The sequence below is a fragment of the Ananas comosus genome, linkage group 13 (genome assembly GCF_001540865.1).
Source record: "Ananas comosus cultivar F153 linkage group 13, ASM154086v1, whole genome shotgun sequence".
Classification (NCBI taxonomy): Eukaryota; Viridiplantae; Streptophyta; class Magnoliopsida; order Poales; family Bromeliaceae; genus Ananas; species Ananas comosus.
In genome coordinates, this window is record NC_033633.1 from 6,627,421 (window position 1) to 6,653,131 (window position 25,711).

Below are 25,711 nucleotides of genomic sequence, written 5' to 3' on the forward strand. Positions count from 1 at the left end.
GCTGTTGGGGCTGAGCTGTCCACACTGCATCATCCCTTCCCTTGTTCAAGGTGCATGCTGCATGATCCTCGCTTTTTCATTTTTGCTCTATCTCGTTACAGTTTAATTGTATTTTCCTCATATCATGCAGCTGCAAACTGTGGAAACAGCTCAAAAATTCAAGGTGTGAATTTATTTATTAATTTAGTTTTGTTTAGCAATACTTTCGTAATGGCGTGGCGTGACTCCCTGTGTTTTAATCTTGTTGTTTAGTAATATACTTTCGTTGGGACAAAGATAGGCTCCATGTAAGACGGAAAACCAAATTCAGCCTTGACATAAAACATATTACAAAGCGAGCAGAGCTCCTCGCTTGTCTCTGGTAAGGAAAAGGAAAGAACATCCATCCATCTATATGCTCCTAAATGCAAGAGGGGGAGGGGAGGTAGGGGAGGCAAAAATCTCTCTTCCTGCTTTCTACTGACTTGTGTTTTTTTCTTTTTTGGTGGTTTTTTTGGTATCTTTCTGTCAATTTCCTTTATGACTGTTGGTGATCTTGCTCCTAGAGAAAAGGTTAGTCTCGAATGGTATGTTAAATACTGACTCGAGGATGGGGGCTTTGTTGTTTCTAAAGGTACTGAGCCTGAATTCTCTCTCTGTTCTCCTCCCACCACACCTTGGCATGCATCTCTCCGAACCTCTCCCGGCTGCAGACATGCAAAGTACGACCAACCAATTTACTACACTGGGTTAACGGAGGCTGTCAAACATTGGCTGCGTGAGAATGAGAAATTTACCTGAATCGGACCCGACGGAGCTCCCGAGTGCCGTCGGCCAACTCCCTGATGGTGATGTACACGCCGGGCTCATCTTGCTCGACCCACTCTGTCGCCTCCAGCTCGCTCGCGTTGCTGATGGAGATCGAGGCTTCGTCTCTAGACGACGTGGTGGTTCTCGAAGCATCCACCGACGACGTCTCGACCTTCACACCTGAAGTGCCTGCGGCGGAGGCGCCTCCTCCAATACCGATGCCAGCATGGAGGGTGTTGAGGAAAGGAGGGAAGATGTGATCAGAAGGATCCGGCACTGTCGACGGATAGTAGTACGCTGCTTTGCCGTAAGCAGTTGGCGGCTGCGGCTGCGGCTGCGGCTGCGGATGTCTGTGTGCGCTCCGAGAGACCATCCGCTCTTTGCCCGCAGAAGGCAGAGGATGAGGAGGCGTCGGCATCCCGGGGCTGCCTCTGGTAGAGCCCACCCGAGAGTAGAACGATTCCCTCTGCCAAAACGAAGAAGAAAGAAAGACGCCTCTCTTGAGTGCATCAGACAAGCAGTTTGCGTTTCTAATGAATAAGCCGGCGCTTTAATCAGACTAAAGTGCCGTTGCTGCTACTATTACTATATAATAATGGTATAGGGCTACTAAGAGGGACTCACAAGACCGAGATGCAAAGGGAATCATCGACTCACTGGGCTCGGATTTAATTTGGATGGAGCAACCACTGTCCCTCAGAATACCCCCCCACTCTTTTTTCAGAGTCCCAGTAGGCCAGTACCAGCAGGGGTTATATAATTCCTTTTGCATCACTATTAGCTAAAATCTAGCCGAAGGGGGTCCAACCAGTCAATCAATAGTGCGGGGCCGTGGATGGTGAGAGGCGAGCTAGCTGGGCCTTGTGTAGTGGGCGGGCCCAGAGATATCAGGAGTGGCATTATTATTATTATTATTATTATATATAGTAATAAAACGAATACGATACGATGGAATTAAAGCTACACAGCGTAAAGCTCCAAAATATATAGTGAATGAACGGGAACGAACGTACGTCGCCGTCGTCGGAGCGGGGCGGAGTTGGGAGAGCCTGGCGGCTGAACCTCTGGACGTTGTAGAGCTCCATGATGCGGTCGTAGTTCTCCCCCCACCACCTCTGCGCCTGCCACTTGTTGAACATCTCCCGGCTATATATTCGTTTTTTTTTTTTTTTCGGTTCCCCAAAAAAATAACAATAACATTAATTAGTACGTGAGTAATTATTAATTATTATTACTAAATAATTATACAACATATGACATCCCCCATCAGATTACCAGTGACAGTAGTATCAACTACAGAGGATATATATAGAATAAGAAGAAAAATGCAAGTAAGCAAAAGGAGAATAACCTGAATCGGATACGCTTGAGGTCGTTGCCGGCACCGGCGGGGAGGGAGACGAAGGTGATCTGGACGCCGGGCTCTACCTGGGCGGTCCACTCCTTCGGCAATCCGTCATCCTCCATCACCACCACCTCCGCCGCGGCCGCAGCCGAGCCCCACTGCGTCCTATACCTCGAATCCTCCCATCGGCCGCCGCCGCTTCCGCCGACGTTTGTGAAGTCCCACGCCGGCGTCGAGCTAGAGCTATACGCGTACCCACCCCCTCCCCCTCCCCCTCCCCCTCCTCCGGCGTCGGAGAAGGCTCCCTCGTCCTCGTCGGTGCCCGGGTAGGAGCCGCTGCGGTGGATGCGGCGCTGGTTGTGGAAGCTCTTGGAGCGGAACGACGAGCTCCCGGCCGTGCCGCCTTTGCATTGGCGGTGCGATCCGGAGAACTTCAATACCATATCCTTCAGCTGTTATCAGTTCCCAATCCAATGCATGCATGATCAGAAGCACGTCACGTAATTTGGGTTTTATTATTTTTTACTTAGACTTTGACTTTGAATTAAGAATTAACGATGACGACACTATATATATATATATATATATATATATATATATATATATATATATATATATAGGCCTTGCTTAAGGGCTTAATTATATAATAGATGAGCTTAAGCCAGTACGCTATATGAGCGTAACAAGTAATGATGATTCAATCTCAGTTTAGGGTCGACACAACTAGGCTAGCTAGCAGCAAATTATTATTATAAACGTTTTTGGTGGGACAACTACGGCTTGACCTACCCTCAATGTCTCCCCCATTTAAGCAATTTAAGCAATAAAGGTGGTGACTGATGCCCACGGAACAATGTGAATGCAAAACAATGCGACTGTTCTCCGTATGGATTACAAATTATACGCTCGCATCAATTGCTCTGATTAGGGGAGAAAAGAAACCCCGCCCAGCCCCATTCAATTTGGTTAAAAGTCATCTAGTAGAAAACCACGCCACAGATGGACAAAATGCCAAGCATTGCAAAAGGCATAATGCTTCGCAACCGACGCGCGTGCTGGAATCAGTAAAACAGCAAGGATGCGTCAATCTCAAGTCACCATATCTATTCATAAAAATTTAATTATTAAATTTTATATATATATATATATATATATATATATATATTATATTTGGGCTTGGATTTCTAGCCCATGACAGGTCTATTTGTGTATACTCTTATAGGGCATAGCAGCATAGTAGTTGCATAGGAAGGACCACTTGTGTCTTAAATGAATGGACCGGGCCACTTTATTCTTTTCGTGGGGATGGGTGGATGTGTCCTTTGCAACATCCAACGGATCTCTTTCCACCCACATCTACTAATCCTCCACCCTACTCACACTCTCTCTCTTTTTCAAAAAGCCCCTCTTCAATAGAGAGAGAGAGAGAGAGAGAGCAAATCACGATAAGCTGCTTCTTTAGGACGAGAGAATAAATTAAATTAAAAAAAAGGTCAAAAGTAAAAATAGAGTACTACTCCAGTCCCCCCTTCATACTCCATCATCCATAGTCCATCCCCACTCTTTTTGGGGCGAACATCCAAAAGCCTCTGTCTCTCTCTCTCTCTCTGTCTCTCTCGTTTCTAGAGATCCGCCCCTCTCCGAACCTCACCGCGAGGTGGAATATGAATGACAGAAAGGGACCTTCCTTGCGTCCTCTCCCCCCCCTTGACCGACCTTTTTCCCATATCCCCATTCCACCTTTTTTTTAATATATTTTTAGTTATTTCATATTTAATGTTCTCGTTTATTATTATTAGCCTGCATCCTGTTTGCTTCAAAAATGCCTAATAAAGAAAAGGACATATCGATGTTAATGCGCGCGCTCGCTCTCTCTCTCTCTCTCTATATATATATATATATACATATAACATCACCTAATTTAAATGCCACATAGTAAAGTGTGTCATGCGCTACTAAAATGTGTGTGTGTGTGTAGCAGGCCCTGTACACGGAGTGTGTGTATATATATATATATATATATATATATATATATATATATATATGTCAAAAGCAGGCCCTGCACACAGAGTAGTGGGCTAGCCTGGCGGGGGAGGGGGACAGGTCGCAAAACAGGCTACGTTTGGGGCATTGGGCAAGTAAAACTGGCGAGGTGGGGTCAGATCAGGTCTTGGTCAGGTCAGGTTAGGTTCTTCTTGGTTTTGATCAGCTCGGTCGTTTTCAATCCCTCCGGGTAACGCACTGCACGATTCGACCCCCATCACCACTTGTGGGCCCCCACATGTCAGCCTTAAACCCCCCGATTATGAATATCTCCGCTTATATAGAAACAAGAATATAATTACCTATAACAAAATGCTATCTATCCGTACCTCCGTATTATATAAAGTGTATTAATTCAACCACTCCTGCATTCAAAAATTGACAAATCTTTAAAATTTCAGTAATTAAAAAAAATGACAAGACAAATAGGTTAATGTGGTTATGTATGTAAAATTTATATTCTAGTACAGAATATATAGATAGCATTAATTTTATATATATATATATATATATATATATATATATAATAGAAATATAGAGTATTAATTAATTAATTACTCATGCAAGACTATTTAGTGAGCGAGTTAGTAGTGAGTTAAAGAGTGTAGGAATATATATATAAATATAAAATAATAATAATAAAAACATGCCTGGGTGGTGAGGGATTTGACGGCATCTTTGGTACTGGGCGTCGCCGCAGCACGCGCGCTGTCCTCTCCGCCTTCTTTCGTGCACGCGATGCAGGCCAACATCTTATCCTACAATTGATCAATTCCTGATCCCTACTCCCGATCCCTGATCTCTCTCTCTCTCTCTTCTTTTCCGATCCTGCCCCTGCAACAATTAAAAAAAAGAAAAAAAAAAAGAGACCACATTTACATCTTTACCCTCTCCTCCAAAGGATCGCAAAAACCATTCGATAGGGCATTTAGGTCATCTGACCGAAAACAAAGTTTCTTTCAATCCCGTCCCAAAATTCCCGGACACTGGGGGAGGGGTGGGGGGGAATCGAATTAAGCGGAGGAGACGAGGGGGAACGGGAAACGGGAAACGGGAAACGGGAAACGGAGAGGAGACAGAGGAGGACGCCAGGAAATAGACAAATCTCCCGCTTCCGAATTTCGACGCTGCTCACCACCTCGCAGAGGAACAGCATAAGACACACTGTACGCGCACGGGCCCATCTCCAGTGAGGAAACAGCCACCGTTAATTCGATGGGACCCATCGCGATGGACGGTAGCGGATAATGCTATAGCGTACTACAACGTCTATAGATAACAAAATGAAATATATTTCGAGGGAGCATCCCCTTAAATAAATATAGTACTTACTACTGCAAAATAGAATAAGATGAGATATAATAGATTGATCCGAGTAAAATATTGGGTACGCGATAGAGAAGGTTCTGTTGGGAGACCTCCCATGTATGAGATTTACGCCCCCCACACTCTCTCTCTCTCTCTCTCTCTCTCTCTCTCCTCGGAAACAGTTGCGGCGCGATCTCCGAGGATGGAGAGAGAGGGGGGTATGGAGTGGGGGAATGGGGCCCAGTGCTTCCCGACCTATGGTAATGGAATCTCTATCGCGCGGATCGGCTAAACAGGTAGGTCTCTCTTTTTCCATTATCTCTTTCTCTCTCTTTCCTTCTCTGTCCCCTGCTCCCCTAATGAGCTATTACTATTACTACCGCTTGCATGCTAGAGCTGCGCCAGAGGAGAACAGCAGCAGCAGCAGCAGCGGCAGCAGAGATATATATGCATGGGTAACGCATCACAGAGGCGCTGCTGCAGTGTCGCAGCAGCACGGAGAGTTTCATTTCACAACCGACAAATTAATTAACTCCTATATAATCTCTATTAAATTAAATCTAGTAGGAGTAAATTTTGATCAGTGGATAAAAAACGAGCACTCACCGCGGCTCCACGCCGACACGAGATTTGGCTTTCCCACGCTCAACTATTCCTCCATTTGGATATCGAAATTCTTGCACAAAGTACCTGAAAATTGTCCGAATCAATGAAAAGAGACCACATGAACAGGAGACGAGAAATGTCGAAATCTCCAAAAACACACCCAACGAAGCAGAGGAGAAAAAGGAAGCAAAATATCCGAATCGGTGAAATAAAGCGACGATATACTCAGATCTGATCAAAATGCGATCGAATTCGAAATGCGACCTAACTTACCTCTTTGATCTTCGCTTCCTCTCTCCAAGAACTCACCAGAATGGGATGGACGGGGACGGAACCCTAACCTCGCTTATAAATAATAACCCTCTCCCCCCCCCGCTCTCTCTCTCTCTCTCTCTCTCTCTCTAACTTGTAACTCCAACTAAAATGGGGGGATAGAAAGAGGGGAGGAGGTGGACACGCGGCGAGAATTGGGGAAGGGGAAATCCGAGGGGATCTGTGGAATGCGGCTCTTCAAGTCGGCGGATTGGATCCAAATCGCGACGAGAATTCGGCGCGGGTTCGAACGTGGCCCCAAAACGGAAACTCTGCTCTCCCCGTCTTCGGTTTTCACGTTACAGCCCAAATTAGCAGCACAAGCTATACTTAAAGGCGCCCCTCTCCGTCCTCACCGCCTACTTATAGCCTCCTTAACGGCCGTTTTCTTTTCCGTCGCATTCCTGAACCAGTTGAAGTGCTTTTTCGCTTAGCCACCGTCCGCCACATAATCCGTAGACCCCTCCTCTGCGATCCGATCAATGCCTCGCGTGGTCTGCGGATGATTTGATCGACTCGGTGCAGGGAGTGATTTGGAGTCGATCTGAGTCGTTCGTTCTCTGAGCGAAGCGCAGAGATGAGCGGTCAAATCTTGCGATGGGTCCCATCGGACGGACACTAGCGTTCGATTGTGTGGGCCCCAATGATGGGCGTACGGAGACGACGGGGCGCAGGGGCACTATTGATTTCTACGTCTCGATCGCATGGAGCGGAGGATGCGCGCAAGTGCCGAGTTCCGTTATTCGATCCCGACCGTCCGATTAGTCGAGCGAACCTCACGGGGTTGGAAACCGATCGCGAGGTATCCTGCGAAATTGGACGGCTAGGATGTCTAGGCGTACGGAGGGTAATAAATTGCTTAAGGAAATGCAACACGAGATTTGACGTGCTTCTTCTTTGTTGACGCGAGTTGTCATATCCTCCCTTCAGAGTTTGACGGTGCAGATCAACAGTTAACCCCCATTTGAATGGGATCTTTTATTCATACGAGAGTGCATTGTTTGTTTTTTTTTTTTTATTTTTTTTTATACTTTTTTTTTACCCTCTTAGCCCTCAAACCATCGTAAGAGATGTTTACTGGATTGATTTGAAAGTTCAATTGAGTTTGATTTATACTAAAAAATTCAGCACTATAACCATAGACTCTAGTAGACTCAAATACCTGCGCTAAACCTAGATAAGAACCGGGATCCAAAGAGAAAAGTTGTGAGTTGTGACGAACCTATTAAATCCAAAAATTTAAATTGATAATTTTGAAAAAAATTGTGTATATAATTAATAATATAAAATTTTCTAGAGGGCTCGGGCGCAAACTAAAAACTTCAGCTGATAGGTGTTTTCTATATATATATATATATTTTTGAGAATTAGATAGCGAACTATCTGCTTCATTTATTAGAAAAATAAATTAGATTTATATAATGGAAGCAGCCAAGGCTTCCAAAGGATGGAACAAGATGGATGAGACAAAACAAAAGACGAATAAGACAAAAAACAAAGTTTAGAAAAAAGCGAAGTACGGGAGAAGGAAGAGCTACTACTACTACTACATGTACTATAACCACCACTATAGCAACTGCTACTATTACTACTACTACTACTACTACTACTACGTTTTCCAATCGGCCATCAGCAGATTGACACGGTCTAAAGCTCGGGAAGGATTAGTTTACTTAGCACGGAAGAGGATGTTGTTTCTCTCGGTTCAAACAACCCACCAGACGGTCGAAAGTAGAGACAAAACTTGTACTCTCTTCTGTGTGTCAGCAAGGATGCAAACTTTTGTCCAGAGGTTTCTAACATCCGTCGAGGGTTTGATGCGAGATTATTTGGTTGGAGACTAATTAAAGAGTGTCGGTCACACAATAATGCCATGCGTGCTGATCAACATTTCATTTGATATTTTATAGAGGACTAAGATTCTTAACAAAACTAACATTCTTAACGAAAATATTTTTAGATGTTAATAACTTGATTAACCAACAAAGAAATCTTCTTGATGTTGAGTTTTTTTTTCTTTTTTTAGCACGTGACTCCTACAATTCCGCCCTATTTTAGTGGAGGGAGACAAGGGAAAATAACTTAGCATACCATATTAATTTCAAGTGTCCGATATGCAAGTACAACCATAGCTCCAACAAAGTGTTCCTTTAATTCAAATCGCCAATAAATGAATACCTGATCTGTCTTGACCACTTGATTATGTTGATCGTTCGTAGTCTCTTGGGAAGCTATCTTAAAGAGACCTATTGGTTGGAGAGGGCAAAAGCCAAAAGGTAAGCTAAAGAAGAAAAGTGGGTCCTGATAATCTAGCATGAAGTTCAGAAACTTTCATAATTGTTAAGTCCATGTGTTCTAAAGGAGTAATGCTATAATAGATTACAATTTTTACACCATTTTATTTTGCTTATATATATAGGGGGGTAAAGTAGTTTAATTGGTTAGCAATTATAATTCACGAAAATAAAAATTTAATTTATGAATAAAATAATAGTTATAGTAGCAAAAAAGAACTAATACGAAAGTGCCGTGTTGAAATACGCAAACAGCTAAAATTTGTTTGTTGTGCAAAATACTTTTTCATTTTGAAATCAAAATGAAGAAGTAGAAAAAGATAAAATGCTATCACTATTTTACTTCGTAAAGATCCAAAAAAAAAACACAAAAAATAAAACAACTTAAAAACACAAACGAAAAAGATGGCTCCGTCTTGCTGCATATTTTGGTTCCATCAATTGGAAAAGAGTAATGCTATGCTATGGTACATTTATATGCATGTCAAATAATTAGCTGATCCAATTTAGAAGCTCTCTGTGGATTTTTAAAGGAATGGCCCAAACAGTTTTAATATATATGTCAAAGATTTTGAGCATATAATACGAATGCGTGTCATCTCAGACTGTCAATGAGTAACACGCTTAATTATTTTCATAGTTGTACTTTATCTGATTAATATCCGTCAACTTAAGAGACCGTATCATTTTTAGTCAATTATGTGCAGGTTTGAATGTTGTGTCACATTTACTATTTTTTAGGGCGCGTCGGGTTCGCATTACAAAAGATTTCTAGGAATAAAAAGATGTCTAAAAATTTTATTCTTATTCATCTTATTACTAAGAATATGATATTTATGTGATCGGTTCGTACGGTCATATTATTTAAGATTATAAAAAATATACAATTTATTTATTTATTTTTTTAATTATTTTTAGATAATGCTATAAAAAATTTCAATATATTTTTTTTAAAAAGGGATAGAGAGCATAGGTTAGAGAGAGAGAGCATAATTAAAAAAATAGAAAGAGAAATAAAGTCGAAATTAGAGGGAGTGAGAGAGTTGAGATTTTAGAAAAAGAGGGAGAGAGAAAGCTTAGTTTAGAGAGAGAAAAATAGTTGAATTTTAGAGAAAAAATGATAAGTTTAGAGAAAGATATGAGATTAGAGTGTAAAGAAAAATAATACCAATTAGTCGGCGGGTAGAGAAAAAGAAAGAAATTAGACATATTATAATTACCCCAATCTATTAATATAAGGATACCTACTATTCCTTAAGGGAATGAGATTAATACTTTGGGATGAATCTCATGCCCAAATAAATTCAATATTATCAACTAGATTACTTAATATGCTTAGTGAAACACTGTCATTATTTTTTATTTTTATTGAATTATTAGAAATCTTAAAAAGATGGTGCGAACCAAAGACACCTTAAGGTAATCCCTTTCCATCTCTTAATTTCATTCGGTTCCTCCGCACACTATATATAATTAGGCTGTTCCATAAGCTGTAGGTAGGATCTTCGTACCTTTGTCTTGCTTGCCGTCTCTCCATTCTTGTTCTAAAGTAAGGCGATGCCACGGGAAAGAATTCGAACCGTACTATGAAAGGAAACAACGACAATAAAGAACGAGAATTGTTGTAAGATCCTCAAAAATAGTGCCGTATTTGGGGTGGAGGAATTTTGCAAAATTTTACGATCCCAAAGAGAGCATGAGATGCATTTCAAGCCAAAGCCAATTTCCATAGTATAAAAATCTCTACCATAACCCGATTAATACCGTACACTCCGCAGGCTTCTTCTTTTTTTTGTTTGAGTTGGGTTTCCCTGTTAACGGCCGTAACGGGTTTTGGGGAATTGTTGCCTAGACCTAGACCATCATGGACCAGTTTTCTAAATCTGATTTCCCAAGACTTCGAAACTCTAAGCCATTAGATGCAATTAACCGTGTTTGTCTTTGCCTGGCCCAATATATTACAGCAAAAGACAATTACTATCCATACGCTTACATATTGTCACAAATCTCGCGTTCTAGTATTTATGTGATCTATATTTACCTGTCTTTTTAAATATATATTTTTTTAACATAAACTTAAAAAGATTTTCTCAACTCTTAAATTTAAGGATGTAAGATATACATCGCTTGTGAAAAATATGCATGTAGTCTTTCGCATACAAAAATATTTATTTATTTACATGAATAATTAATTATACCTACGCACCATTTAAGTATTTATTTATATTCTTTCAATACCAATTGGATTTATCTCAAAATATTAAGTAGCTTTCAACACCAAACAAATGCTTATGAGTCAGTAGTTGTAGTTGAACTGTGGCCATGTCTTTTCTTCTTTTTTTTTTTGAGAGAGAAAGATAGTATGCTTTAAAAAATAAATTTAATTAGAAATATGAATCAATTAGAATTCGAACTTGAAACTTCAGGCGCCAACAACGAAATCCTTCACAACTTGGGACCTCACATGGCCATGTCTCTTCTTGGCTGAGATAGGGGACCGGTTCCAGGCAATTTGTTTCCCGAAAGGACGAGCGTGGCTACCGGAGGTAGCTGGTGGTGGCGGCGGCGCTGCTTAAATATTTGGGAATGACGGAGACTTAACGGCGAGAGTAGTGCTTTGAACGGCGCGACAAATCGAGGTTTTCGAAGAAAGCGAAGGCAAAGGCGGATTACTGAAGAAAGTAAAGGTTGCGATCCATCCAGCAGCTTTGCCACGTGGCCGAATCAGACGGGTCGGCCTTTTCTTTATTTTTTTAATTAAAGGGCTCTGTCTCATCCTGGGGGCCCACTTGTCGGTGTCACAACCGTGATAAATAAGCTTACTCTGAGTAGGATTTTGGGCCTAAAAAAAAATAAAAAGTTTGCCCCTCCACCCCTGGAAATGTTCTTCGTGCCCAAGAAAGGGATAGTTCGATGCCCCATAAATTCACCCTTTTCTCCCTTTTAACCAGTTACTTGTGAGTGACTATTTAGCTTTTCCTTCACAAACTGCTTATCTAATCTCTGAAATACTAGTAAGACTTTTATATTTGAAAGTTTATTTTTTGGCATAGTAAGCACAGTAGGAGGTTAAAAATAAACATTCGAGCTCCGAAAAATAGAAAGAAAATTCTAATTTGATGCATGCTTTCTTTCTTCTTATATAAAAGTAAACTAAACTGATGAAGATATTTTACTAGAAACAAAAATGTTTTTGAGTTCTTAAATAATTCTACCCGAAAAGATACTTCTATGTTATAATTATTCAAATGAAAATCATGTAATTACTGTTTTCATCTCCTGTTAGAAAAGAAAAATGAGAAATTTTCAGTCCAACAATACTAAGCTATCGAAATGGAATAACTGCCTCTGGACTAACAGCATTTTTCTTTTTATTTTAAAATATTATGCCATTTAGTCAAACAAAAACTTGCTTTAAAAAAAATTACATCTGGACTTAAATAGTCCTTTTGCTCAATTCAAACTGGTTTTGAAGATTAGAACAAGTGAATTACACCGATGAATTAGAAAGAAACAAAAGCAATTTTATGATATACATTTATATAATAAATTGTTTAGCTTAATAGGGACAGTGTACGTACATTTATTCTAAATAATAGAGCACATAATCCTGAAAATTAGTAAGCTGGTCCAGTGCACCAATCTGCGGCGGATCACCAAAATGGTTTAGATTGAAAAATCCATCTCCATCATCTTCATTAATCATATAACCATCGCGGCCTATGATGGCGTAATCTTTCACTCCTAGCTCGCTGCTGCTGCCGCCGCCGCCGCCGCCGCCGCCAACGTTCTGGTTGTCACATGTCCGCGGCATGAAGTCAAAGAGCGTTTCGAAATCGAACTCGAACTTGGGCAACTCAGATGACAGGTTTGCCGGCTCGAAATCATTGGTTGTGAGCCATTCCGCGATATTGCCCCTCAGCTGGGCAGCTGCAAAGCCCTGGCTCGAATCGCGGTGCATATGGCTAAGCCCAAGGTTGTGATTCAACTTGAGGTTTAGGTCGTCGATTGTTAGTGACCTTTTGCTCAAGTGAGTATTCCAATGGTTCTTTATTTCATTGTCTGTTCGGCCCGGTAATCTCCCGGCGATTAGCGACCACCTAGATCACATAGCAGAGAGCTCATTATTGCTTAAGATTTACACGTAACTAAACACAAAGGTAAGTAATAATAAAGAAAATTATAACAGGATAAAAGAGCAACATAAGGAATTGAGCATTGTGTATGGGCTGTTGGTTTGGGCCGGTACGCAGTTATTTTTTGGGCCGGACAAGGCAAGTGTGGGCCCCCACAAACCAATAATGGCCCAAATACAAATAAGGAAACAATCAAGTACACTAGCCCGAGCACAACTTGTGCAGCAAGCCAACGGGACTTGCCAATGAGGCTTCATTGGGGAGTTCTCTCCTGACATTTTTCCTTTATGAAGATAAAACTTCAGTGAGGCACCTCCTTAGGGGGGTCTAATCAACTGTCAGTTAGTTTTCTCTCAATCTTAAAATATGTTGGGTGTTTTTTAATACTAAAATGTATTGTTATAAATTTTTTTTAAAAAAAAATTATAATATTTGAATAGAGACAAAACTAACACGTAGTCTCGAACCGATGACTTCTCAATGAGGCTTCATTGGGCTCGGCTTCTCACTAAGTTTTTTTTCGCAAGTGGGATATCTTAAACTGACCTGCGCCAATATAAAGTCTTAAGAAATTATTTTCTATACTTGATCCACGAAATTGAATATGGACAATCAGGCTATCCAATCTTCATCCAATTTCTTCTAAAACCAACTCTACCCCGAGTGAATGTCTATCGAAAATTCGAAAATAGTGATGATTTTAGAAAACCAAAAAAAAAAAAAAAGTCATGGAGGATAGATTATTAAGTGGTCCATGGCTGATGCTGCGGATCAGGTCCAGGCAATTTATCCCTACGGGGTCGGAATTGACGGCATGGATTAATCCTAAAATAGACCGGGCAAAACCGAGAATCTTTTAGCTGTTTGATAGAAGAGTAAAAAGACAATGGCATGTTCACGGGTATGCATGGATGCATGTCAGGCCAGATCTGAGCAATGACATTTCTTATTCTTATTCTTATTCTTATTATTTTTCAAATCGTAAGACACCTACCCACCCTAACCCCCCCGCCCCCANTTTATTCTGAAAAAATTGACTTAGGCTGCATATATTATTGCATTGTATAGGTCTAATCCAAGGATTAAAGTGCCCATTGGTCGTGCCAGCAAGATATCGGCATTTTTCTCAATAAAGTTCAAAAAAGTTGATAAAATTACATAACAAATAATTGACATATTTTATTGCTAAAGAAAATAAATATTTCATGCCATTACGTGTCGGCACATATATTTTTTTATGACCAATGCAAATCGGCACGGCCTCATGCCATGGCACCTAAATCCTCGGTATAATCATACCAACTGCTACAATGCTTTTGAGTAAATAAGAGACTTATTTAACAAGATGTCTAGGCTCTCGAACAAATCCTAAGGCTCCGTTTGGTTTGTAGGATAAGTGGGGAAAACGAAAGTTATCCCCGCTATTCCGCCAAACGAGATAATTTTTTAGCGGTATAATTTATTCCGGTCAAACCTTGCTATTCCCGGTTATTCCGGAATAGCTTGAGATTTGCTATTCCACCATTTTGGTGGAATAGTGCTATTCCAATGCTTAATTTCAAACTTAATTAAAATTATAAATTGAATTAAAACTAAATTATATAAATATAATATGTTATATATTCTAATACATTATTTTTATTATAAAATTATTAAATGTACTATATTAATACATATTATTTATATTTAAATATTGTAATAAATTTTGTAATAAATTATATTTAAATATTATAATAAATTATTTTTATTAAATTTAAGTTTAATTATTTATAAATTTATTAAAAAATTTATTTTTATCAAATTTATAAATCTAGATAAATTATTTTTATTAATTGTTCCCACCCCTATTTTTATTTTAACAATTTAAAATTTAAAATTTAAATTTAAATTTTTAAAATTTATAATTTGTAATCTCAAATTAAAGTTTATAATTTTAAATTCCAAATTTTAACTTTTAAATTTAAATTTTAATATTTTAAAAATTTGAAATTTAAAATTTGATATTTTATATTTCTCAAATTTAAATTTGATCTTAAATTTAAAGTTTGAAATTCAAATTTTAAAATTTTGAATTGAAAATTTGAGATTTTGAATTTAAAATTTTAATTTCAAATTTTAAAATTTAAAAGTTAAAATTTTAATTTTCAAATTATAAATTTAGAATTTAAAAATTCAAATTCAAATATAATAAGTGGGTAATATCATTATTTTTTATTTATAACTACCCACTTTAATTTTTATTCCATCTTACCTAACCAAACGTAATTTTTTTTTTTTCTCAGGAATAACCTAATTTTCATCCAAACACAAAATTAATCTAATCCTCGCTTATACCTCAATTTATACCTATCCGTGGAATAGCCACTTTTTGCTTATCCCCCGAACCTAACGATACCTAAAGGTTTACCATATAGCTGTTACTGTAAGTGGTCTGATTGGAGAAACAAACAAATGATCAAATACCTCGAATTACCAGATAGCTGTTACCGTAAGTGGTCTGATTGGAGAAACAAAAGAATGATCAAATACCTCGAAAGAATTTGGGATGTAAGGATTTGCTGGAGAATTTTGTCTGCTAGGAGCAAGAAGGTTTTAATTTATACTAAAATTAGTCTCGAAAAGTCAGTTTTGTTAGACAATCAGGACATCACTTGTTACATGTATGGTGAAAGACTGGCTTTCTCATACAGACTTTGATGCTGTTTGCCCCTAAAAACTAATCTACTTAGAACAGTATTTTAATTGTGTTATATTCGACAGTGTTCTGGGATAGATAAAGGATCCTCATGACATCAAACATCACCAGATAGAACCAATTAATCAAATCTTGTTCCTATTGTTCTCTTCTTTTTCTCTTGGTCCATTACATTTCTTCAATTTCAGTGTGAAGAGTTCATCTTGGTAACTACTTATTACTACAGATCATGGTTCTGAAAAGTAATACACATGACAGGAGAAGTTTTGGACTTTTAAGCATATAACTTCCAACAAATATTCAATACTTAGCATTTGCAATATATGTATAGGTGTGAGCCAAGTAATTCATTATGTAAATTCAAGTTTGCTTTAATTTTGTCTTTAAGCATCAGTATTTAAACAGATACCGTTAAGTCAAAAGGTTTATGCTCTGCTTGCTATCAGCATTAGAACTACTGTTCTAATATCAATTATGAAATGCAGGCCAGTGGCAGATTGGGCAAAATCTGCCAATGTCAGTCAATTTCTGTTCATTAGCAGTGCGGGAATTTACAAGACCAGTGATGAGGTTCCTCATGTTGAAGGGGTATGTGATATAATTTGTTTTTTTTTGTCTTTTTTTATTCCTTCCTTTTTTTCCCCTGTGTTTGCCTTAGTGTTTTTATGATGGAGCTCCCAGTCCCTCCTTTCTTTCAGCAAAAGATTCAATGAAAATTATGCCTACACTATACACACGGTGAATATGTTCCAAACCTAAAGTCTCTAGTAAATTATTAAAATATGCAATTAGGCAATCACATACTTTTCGTATCAAAATTAGGTAAACTGGGTAAGTTTGTCTACAAATGAACATGTTAAATAATATGAAACAACCGTTATTCTCTAAAAGCTTAAGCTGGTAAAGAATGGTATTTAAATATTTCTAAATTTAACATGGTGCGATGAAGGTTAGGAGAAGATAAAACTAGGGATTGTTGGCTTCTCAAGCCCTAATCCCGTTTTCATTAATATATACACACACACACACACACAATGGCCCAAAAAAAGCAACAAAATAAAATAGAGTCCCAACTCAACACTCACCCTCAAGATGGAGCATAGATATTTCTCATGCCCATCTTGTAGACAAAATTTTAAACATAACACTATTGAGCCCTTTTGTGAGAATATCTGCCACTTAATCTTTAGACTTGACAAATGGCATGCAAATAATTCCCTTATCTAGCTTTTCCTTAATAAAGTTTCTATCAACCTCAATATGCTTTGTTCGATCATTTCATACAAGATTGTGACCGATGTTAATTTCAGCTTTATTATCACAATATAGCATCAATGGTCCTTTTCCTTCTATTCCAATTTCGCGCATAAACATTTTGAGCCATAAAAGCTCACATACTCCATGAGACATAGCTGTATATTTTGCTTCAACACTTGATCTAGCAACAACTGTTTGCTTCTTGCTATGCCAAATGACCAAATTTCCGCCTACAAAGGTGCAGTATCCTGAAGTCGACCGTTTATCGTCTAGGGACCTTGCCCAATCAGCATCTATGAATGGCCATTTCTAGAGAACAACAACCCTCGACCCGGGGAAGATTTGAAATACCTCAATATACAATAAGCAGCCTGCAAATGTGGTGATCTAGGATCATTCATATATTGACTTAAGACACCGGGATCTAGGATCATTCATATATTGACCTAGAACACTGAGCATATGCAATATCAGGTCAAGTGTGGGAAAGATAGATCAATTTTCCGATAAGCCTTCGATACTTTTCTTTGTTGATAACTTCTCTGATCAAATTTCCTAAACAGTGGTTAGTCTCTGTTGGTGAGTCTCTGGTTTGCACTCTAACATTCTAGTCTCTTGAAGTAAATCTAACATATTTCCTTTGAGATATGAAGATGCCTTTGTCGGACCTCGCCACTTCAATTCCCAAAAAATACCTGAGTTTGCCAAGATCTTTTATTTCATATTCGCTAGCAAGGTACTTCTTCAAATTTTCCACTTTAAGAGGATCATGTCCTGTTACAATAATATCATCAACATGGACAATCAAAATAGTACTTTTGTCACCCTTATATTTAATAAACATTGTATGATCGACATTACTTTGCTTATATCCAAATAGTAACATAGCTTTACTAAATCTATCAAACCATGCCTTCGGTGACTGTTTCAGGCTGTATAGTGATTTCTTTAGTCTACACATTTTTCCTTCAATTTCTTGAGATGAAAAACCAGGAGGAATATCCATATATACTTCTTCCTTCAAATCTCCATGTAAGAATGCATTTTTGACATCAATATGTTGTAGGTCCTATCCAAAATTAGCAGCACAAGATAAAAGAATTCGAATGGAGTTCAATTTCACCACTGGTGCAAAAGTTTCTTGATAATTAATTCCATACATTTGAGTAAAAACTATTGCAACTAATTTTTCCTTATGCCTTTCAATAGTTCCATCGATCTTATATTTTACGCTAAGTACCTATTTGCAATCGACAGGTCTCTTCCCAGCAGGGTGTAATCAATTCCCAAGTATTATTTTTTTGGTTAAAGTCTTCATTTCCTCAATCATGGCCTTCTTCCACTTTGGATCTATTAAAACTTCTTTCCAATTTTGAGGGATAGGCACAGAGGATGAAGATGATAGAAAAGTTTTATAGGAATGTGACAGAGAATTGTAAGAAACAAAATTAGAAATAGAATATCTACTAGTAGTGGTCCTAAACACACTTCCTCAAAGCAATAGGAATATCAAGATCATCGACAACAGATTCATTATTAGAATTAGAATGATGGAGAAGGTGACTCACCATGAGTAGGAATATCAAGATCATCGACAACAAATTCATTATTAGAATTAGAATGATGTGGAGAAGGTGACTGACCATGAATTGAGGAAGACTGTGAAACTAAAATTGGATTCGATGTTGGCTCTTGATCGGGTGATAGATGTAGAATGGCCTTATCTCTTCCTCCTTTTCGAGCATAGACCTGCCAACCCTTCTCTTTATCTTTTTCTTTTCTCTGACTTGCATCTGCTTTCTTCTCTTTCTCACTGACTTCTTTCTCCCCCTATGTGTCACACCCTGGGGTCCTTTTGCCATTTCTTTTTAAGGAAAACCAGTGGAAAACGTATAATTGTTTTTTTAACCCCAAAGACGTGCAACAGACCCGCCACAAATACACAAAATTCTCTGTTCAAATGGACAGCGTCTTCCCTGTATTTGCACGACGTAGCACATAGTAGAAATGACAACCAAGGCATACCACTCACGCTAACAACATTCACGATTCATAGAGATTATCATTTCTCAAGTTTCGCATTCATTCCTATTAGTTAGAAGTGCCTCCCACCCGAAGGATTTACCTTGAAACTCTAGTTTTTCGAAAATCCATGAAAAATCCAAAAACCACTTTGAAAACCATTTCTCGCATGGGAACCTTTGTTTTAAAGTAAACAAGCTACCATGAGGGGTAGAAATCCATTATTTGCGAAAACGACGAATATTCCAAAAACCATGAGCAACCAAAACTCATAAATACGTCATCCAAGAATCTGCGAATAAAACCATCAACTGAACCACATAAGAACAACTACTAATAGGTATAGGGGGTAAGCTACACTATCTTATGTACACAATAAGCACCAAATCAGAACTGAAATCGTAAGGTCGGGATCTCTATCTCACGCTATCTTGTATCGTCCTAACGCTCCGTCTTGATCCTCATTACCTATGTCACCTGAAAAATAGTGCGGGATGAGAACATGTAAACAAGTCTTCCCCTCCTAGTGGGTATCGCAAGCCGACGAAGCTGAGCTGTACACACCGACAAATGGAAAGGATAAACGAGGATAAGGATAAGTAAATTAGGTACAGCGACAATGAAATAACAGCTATCCATAACCACCAAGGATACTACTACTGCAAGATAAGGTAGTAAGGTAAAGAACAATAATAGTCAACAGACATACATGTATAGTAGCAGTAATAATTATAATGAAACAACTGTAAATGATAATATGAGTAATCGCTATCATGATACGAAACAACAAGACAACTATGCATCAACCGGAATAGATATCTCAAATATACCCAATCACCTGCCATATTGGTCTAAAGACCTCAGGCTATGCCACTCCTACTCTATTAGGGATGTGACCCGAGCAAAGGACCGCTGAGGTCTCCCTAACATATAACCTAACAAAGGACCGGTGAGCTCATGGGTCGGATGTACGACCACTTTTTTGGAGAAGAACATTCTCTTGCGATTGATCAAACTGCTGGTGTACGTGAAATGTACATGAGTTATGGCGATCAATGCAATATGCTCAATGGCCAACAACGACAACAAGTCGATAGAATAATCCACAACCATATCCGACCAAGTCCGGTCTAATACTCCCAAAGGAGTGTCTCCATGTCATTGACCTATCAGGTCTATATAACCGTGTCACCAAGTACGAAATGTCATCAATGACGAAATCATGCAATGATAATCAATCACTGGGGTTTCTACCACTAGATCAATCATGATACTACAAAACGAAACAACCGTAGAGTTGACCAATGAGCATCAAGTAGTGTGCAAAATACTGAGCATGAAATCATGATGAGCTATGCAATCAAAAAGAGGAAAAGGTAAGAAGTTACCGCGCATGAGCCGCTGAATCAACTTCGGATCGAAGTACCCACCTGTGTCAACAGTCGCACCTAGCTCCCGAGGTGAGTAGAATCGTCGACCGGACCTACGATAGATCCACCGAGTTAGGGTCCAATCCTATAGACTCACAACACATCGCTCACAAACTCCAAGTCACTCGTGGAATTGATTTCCCAAAACCGATCCCCAAACTCGCCGAGAATCCCAAAAACGCACCGATATGCCCCCGGGATCCACGAAACATCCCTAAATGCACCAACTCACACCGGGAGTCACCTGCTGTCCCAAAACACACCTATTTGGGTGTCCGAACAGCAAACACAAGCCTCTAGGTCGACTTGATCATCATCGATCAACCAATTACCACCGGACTTCCAGAAGTGTCCACTTTTGGCACCGGAAGCCTCCGTTGCTCTCCGGTCACCTCCGAACACACAAGGGGCCCACGGCAGCCAACCAACAAGGCTATGTGATGATTTTTGGGGCAATCATGCAGTTGGAAACCCATTGCGACGCGAAACCGCGTTCCACTGGCGATTTTGCCGAGAACGCTCTGAAACCCTCCTTTTCATTTTCACGAGGGCTTCGAAACTTGGACGACTGGTCCAGAGGGTCACACACAGTGACCACGTTCTGCCCACGGCAGCCCACACAACTATATTTGCAAATAAACCCCTAAACATTCCAATATTCACAAAATATGTGTAATCGAGGTGTTTAGGGTCGTTACCTACAACCATCTGCCTCCAGGACGATGCAAGAGCATCATCGGATAGGTCTCGACGTTGCGGACACCATGCTCGCTGTCCGGAGCACGAACAACGGTCAAGGAGGGCGCCGGAGTGACATCAAATGTTGTGAAGTAGGTGCACCGGGAGCGACGATGGCATTGCAGCAAAACAGAGCCTCTCCGACAGGATCCGAGTTGAGCATAGCAATCAACAAGGGTCAGGGATTGCTGTGCTCTCTTTTCGGAGGTTTGGGGAGGCTTTGGGTGGTCGAAAAAAGCACAAAAGGCCAAAAATGCCCTAGCTTTCAAGGTGGAAGGAAAAGTCGATACAGTCTCAGATGGTGAAACAGATGCATTTGAACCAACATCCGGAGAAAGGCGTGTGAAGGAAAAACCAGAGATGACATCAAGAGAGGAAGGACTTTCGCCCAATAAGGGAGGATTAGAAAGAAAATGTTGAAACATTTGAAAATTTGAGGTAGTGGGGGAAGATGAGGAAGAAAATTTGGACAGACAAGAGTAAGGAAAAACAATTTCAACAAAAGTAACATGGCGAGAAATAAAAACTTTACCAGTGCTCGGATAGAGGCAGCGAAAGCCCTTATGTTTGTCAGAAAGACCCAAGAAAATACAAGGAAGTGATCGGGGAGAGAGCTTGTGATCTGCAATGTCCTGAACATCGGGATAACACAAACATCCAAAGACTCTGATAAGTTGCAAGTCAGGAGAAGCACAACCATGGAGAATGTCATATGGTGACCGCCCATTTAAAACAGTAAGAGACGGAAGTCGATTTACAAGAAAAACAGCAGTTTGAATGGCCTCAGCCCAAAAACGAGGAGGCAAGCCAGCTTGGAATAGTAGACTTCTAACAATGTTAGATAAATGCCTATGTTTTCTCTCAGCAAGGCCATTTTGTTGAGGAGTGTAAGGACAAGAAAATCGGTGAATAATTCCATTTTGTGAGCAAAAACTAGAAAACTTGTCATTTACAAATTCCGTACCATTGTCAGATTGAAAAATTTTTATTGAGCTATGAAATATATTTTCAACCATCTTCTTGAACTCGAAAAATTTGTCAAAAACTTCATGTTTAAATTTTAAAAGATAAAGCCAGGAAAATCTAGAATAATCGTCGATAAAAATAACATAATATTTGTATCCAGAAACCGAGGGCACAGGTGATTGCCAAACATCAGAATGAACAATATGAAAAGGAAAAGCAGATTGAGATTCTGAATCATGAAATGAGAGTTTAACATGTTTTCCCATATTACAAGCATTGCAGACAGATAATTTCAGTGCAGAATCAGAAACAATTTTATTATTTTTAATAAATGTAGAAAGAACAGGAAGACTAGGATGACCTAACCGTCTATGCCAGACATCTCCACTAAATCTAGATGCAATAAGAGCTAGTTGTTGCTTATTCCCTACACTTGCAAGTCTAGAAGAAATTGGATAAAGTGATGTTCCCGAGCTAGGACATCGAAGAAGCTCCTTCCCTGTTTCCTTGTCCTTCACAGAGAAACCAGTAGAGTCAAATTCAAAAAGAGAATTATTATCTTGACAGAATTTACGCACTGAAAGTAAATTTCTCTTAATAGTAGGAACAACAAGAACATTTTTTAGAGCAAAAGAGTTAGAAGATGTATTCAATTGAGTTTCACCTGTCTGAGTAATATCAAGTAAATTTCCATTACCAACAAGAATTTTTTCATGCCCACTATAAGGTTTAGAAGATGAGAGAATACCAGAGTTTGCGGTTATATGATTTGATGCTCCGGTATCCGGATACCAGACTTCCTCACCGGGTTCGTGAAGGTTCATAGCAGCAAAGGTCTGAGGAACTTCATCAGCAGCGAAAGAATGATTGAAGCGTTGTCTGCACTGAAGAGCAGAATGATTGAACTTTCCACATATCTGACATTGTATGCCGGACTTCGGAATATATGGTTGTTGATTTGGAGTGTAAGATTGTTGAGGATAATTAGGTTGAGACTGTGGGTAGATTTCAGGAGATCCACGACCAGAATAGTGTCTACCACGTTGTCCTCGGCCTCCACGATATCTACCTCCACGGCCTCCACGATTACCACGTCCACGATTGGCATAAAGAGCTTCACTGTCAATAGTGGGAATAGCAGAGGACGTAGTCACACTAGTGCGACGCTGAACTTCTGTTTCTTCTTGCATCAAGAGTGGACGAAGTTGTTCAAAAGTTGGCTTATTTCTGTGTGTGTTTAGAGCACTAACAAAACCTCGATATTCCTCAGGTAGCCCTAGAAGAACAGTCATGACCAAATTATGGTCTGACTCGATTTCACCAATCGCCTGAAGAGCATTACCAATCGTCTTGATCTTTTGCATGTAATCACTCATGCTCATTGAGCCTTTCTTGATGCTCCGCAATTCAGATTTTAGAGAAAAAGCCGTGGAAGCAGTCTTATCAAGAAAATATGCCTCAATAATTCTCCAAGCATCATATGCAGTTTTAGGTGAGCTAGAAACAACCATATGTAATATGCTAAGAGATAAAGTGGCATTAATCCATGAAAGTATAGTAGTATCGTTCTTTTTCCAACTCACATATTCAGGATTTATAACCTCCTTCTTATCAGCAGTATCGATAGTCTGAGAAGGCACAACACTAGTTCCGTCCACATGTTTTGTAACATCAAAACTTTCTAGAACATTAAGAAAGACTTGTTTCCACACAAGATATGTAGAATCGGTGAGTTCTAGTGGTATGAGAGTTTTGATATTAACAATTGGCAAATTTGAGGTAGAAGAAGACATGTTTACTACCTTAAGATAAGGATCCACTACTAGATAAGAAAGAAAGATAAATCGGAATGTAGCGGATGTGAATAAAAAAAGAACCTAAATTCTACCAACATGAGAGGAACCACTTATCACCAAATAAGATCGACCGCACCAAGGAAAGAACCGAGCGATACGAGCAACCAACAGTAGGACTGTCACGCCCCGGGACCGGCGGAGGCCCTCCCGGTAGCGTACCCAGACCCGCCATATGTCTACACATATAAGGCGTCTACAATAAGAAGCGAAAGTAAAGCAAGAGGTAGAATAAATAGAAAGATGTAAAATAACTAGCAACTAATGATATCAGAGCGAGTAAAGTTCTATCATCTACACCAAAGTAAAGAAGTAAGGCTAGACAATAAAAGAAACCATAAGTAGTACACTATCAGTCTCAAAAGTGCAAAAATGGTGGTCTCTAGTACACTGGTGAAACCCTCAACCTCTCGCAAAAATTAAAGAAAATACGTCGAGAGGTAGACCACCTAAGCTCGTCTCTCTCTGAAGGGTTAACTCGAAGCGACGTCCTTCCCACGGTCCCTAGCCTCTCCCGGCGTGGAAGGCTCTGAAAGAAAACAGAAAACAGGGGGCGTGAAAACTATAATTTATAGTTCCCAGTGGGCAATTACTGACCTCAGCTCAGTGCACCACTAGGCCCCAAAAGGAACGGGTAAGTACTATAAGCAATAATGAGAATGATAATAAAAGAAACGGTTTGCATTTAAGAAAGCAAAGTAAAATGCTAAACTACTATGTTGCACATAAGCAAGATGTCAAATGGTTGTACATCTACTACATTCAAATGAAGTATGTCCAAGCATGAATACTATATCCCAACATAGCGAACAAGTAGGTAACATGATCTACTATGACAATGTACGAAGGATATGCTCTATCATGGTAATGAGTATACTATGATGCAATAAATAGGACTATCAAGTATAATACCTATCTCAATACTATGCTATAAGTACGTCATAGTAATCCAACTACTAATCCTATCTAGTAGTGATTATTCATTCTCAACCCTGTGTCGATTTCCATTTCCAATTTGAGGACTTACCAAAGGTAGTCCAGCTTGTGCCGCCTAAGTGCCTGTGGTAGCCCAACATCCCTACTCTTGGAATGTGTTTGTCCCACTCGACCCCGTAGGCTTCTCAATACCGCACGAGCGAACATAAGTCGCATAGGCTAACTCCGGAGTGCCGGCTTGTAGGGAGCGACCCTCACAAGTATGTGCGAATGAGCACAAATGGCAAGCAAGCATAGTCCAAGTCTTAAGTACCCAATCCTCATGTCTCTAACATGGTATAGTCACTAGCATTCCGAAGATCTAGTTTAAGTCACAACATGAAGTTTCAATACTACTAGTCTTGTGCCCCTTTATGACACATAGACATTTTAATGAACAAGTATATCCAACTCTCTCAATGGCACTATCCACTAGGTTCACACATGACCCGAGCTCGATGCCCCTTCATGACATTAGCCCAATTATTCACAAATAGCACAAGTCCCCGAGCCTCTTTATGGCCTACTAAGAACCCTCAAGTTCAATATAGGAATAACTTTAACTGCATGCAAAAGATGCTCATTTTCACAATGGGATTTATAATTCCAAGTCTCAATAGGATGCCAAACATATGCGAGTACCACATGTTAGTTCTCTACTACATGGAGGTCTGAACTTTCATTACACATAACATAGACATATTAAGCATCCTAAAATTCACAATAAATATATCTAACATGATTATGCATACTTTTCCAATTAATGATACTTAATTCATCACAAATGAGAATTTCTCATTGTGTGGCTAGGTCAAACCCATCGAACCGTCGCGTGCTCCCTCGATTCGCCGAACGAAGTTGTCCACGAGTCTCAAAATACCCTAAAAGTATCGAGCGAAGAGATACACGAGCAGTACGATCAACTATAAGATCAAACTTTAA

General features: G+C 39.5%; 3 protein-coding genes across 4 annotated transcripts in view; 1 reads left to right on the forward strand and 2 right to left on the reverse strand.

Annotated features, from left to right (window-relative positions):
- Positions 1-25,711, forward strand: part of LOC109719355 (chloroplast stem-loop binding protein of 41 kDa a, chloroplastic) — a 55,709-nt gene that overhangs the window by 20,019 nt on the left and 9,979 nt on the right. Inside the window, exon 3 of the mRNA XM_020245977.1 lies at positions 16,014-16,116. Within this exon, the coding sequence (XP_020101566.1) occupies positions 16,014-16,116 (103 nt within the window). The remainder of the gene's footprint in view (positions 1-16,013; positions 16,117-25,711) is intronic.
- LOC109719354 (protein Brevis radix-like 1) lies at positions 289-7,163 on the reverse strand. 2 transcript variants are annotated; one of them, XM_020245975.1, is made up of 7 exons: positions 6,365-7,163; positions 6,092-6,175; positions 4,828-5,011; positions 2,141-2,586; positions 1,803-1,935; positions 777-1,255; positions 289-686 (listed from the first exon to the last, which is right to left on the reverse strand). In XM_020245975.1, exons 3-7 carry the CDS (start codon positions 4,927-4,929, stop codon positions 608-610), a joined length of 1,239 nt encoding a protein of 412 aa, XP_020101564.1. In that variant the 5' UTR covers positions 4,930-5,011; positions 6,092-6,175; positions 6,365-7,163; the 3' UTR covers positions 289-607. The 2 variants fall into 2 exon arrangements, with proteins under 2 accessions (XP_020101564.1, XP_020101565.1); XM_020245976.1 differs by lacking the exon at positions 4,828-5,011.
- On the reverse strand, positions 22,311-23,772 carry LOC109719356. Its single transcript, XM_020245978.1, has 2 exons — positions 22,690-23,772; positions 22,311-22,453 (listed from the first exon to the last, which is right to left on the reverse strand). The coding sequence occupies exons 1-2, from the start codon at positions 23,732-23,734 to the stop codon at positions 22,416-22,418; spliced, it is 1,083 nt and encodes a 360-aa protein (XP_020101567.1). The 5' UTR covers positions 23,735-23,772; the 3' UTR covers positions 22,311-22,415.

Bases quoted from the DNA above. Each gene is read 5' to 3' on its own strand.
- LOC109719356 (XM_020245978.1), bottom strand. From the start codon at position 23,734: ATGTCTTCTTCTACCTCAAATTTGCCAATTGTTAATATCAAAACTCTC. The intron at 22,454-22,689 runs GTATTCTCTCAT...TTCTCTGTGAAG, and splicing joins TCATATAACCGCAAACTCTG to GACAAGGAAACAGGGAAGGA.
- LOC109719354 (XM_020245975.1), bottom strand. From the start codon at position 4,929: ATGTTGGCCTGCATCGCGTGCACGAAAGAAGGCGGAGAGGACAGCGCG. The intron at 1,256-1,802 runs GTACGTTCGTTC...TCGTTTTGGCAG, and splicing joins CCCGCTCCGACGACGGCGAC to AGGGAATCGTTCTACTCTCG. The intron at 687-776 runs GTAAATTTCTCA...GCATGTCTGCAG, and splicing joins CTCCGTCGGGTCCGATTCAG to CCGGGAGAGGTTCGGAGAGA.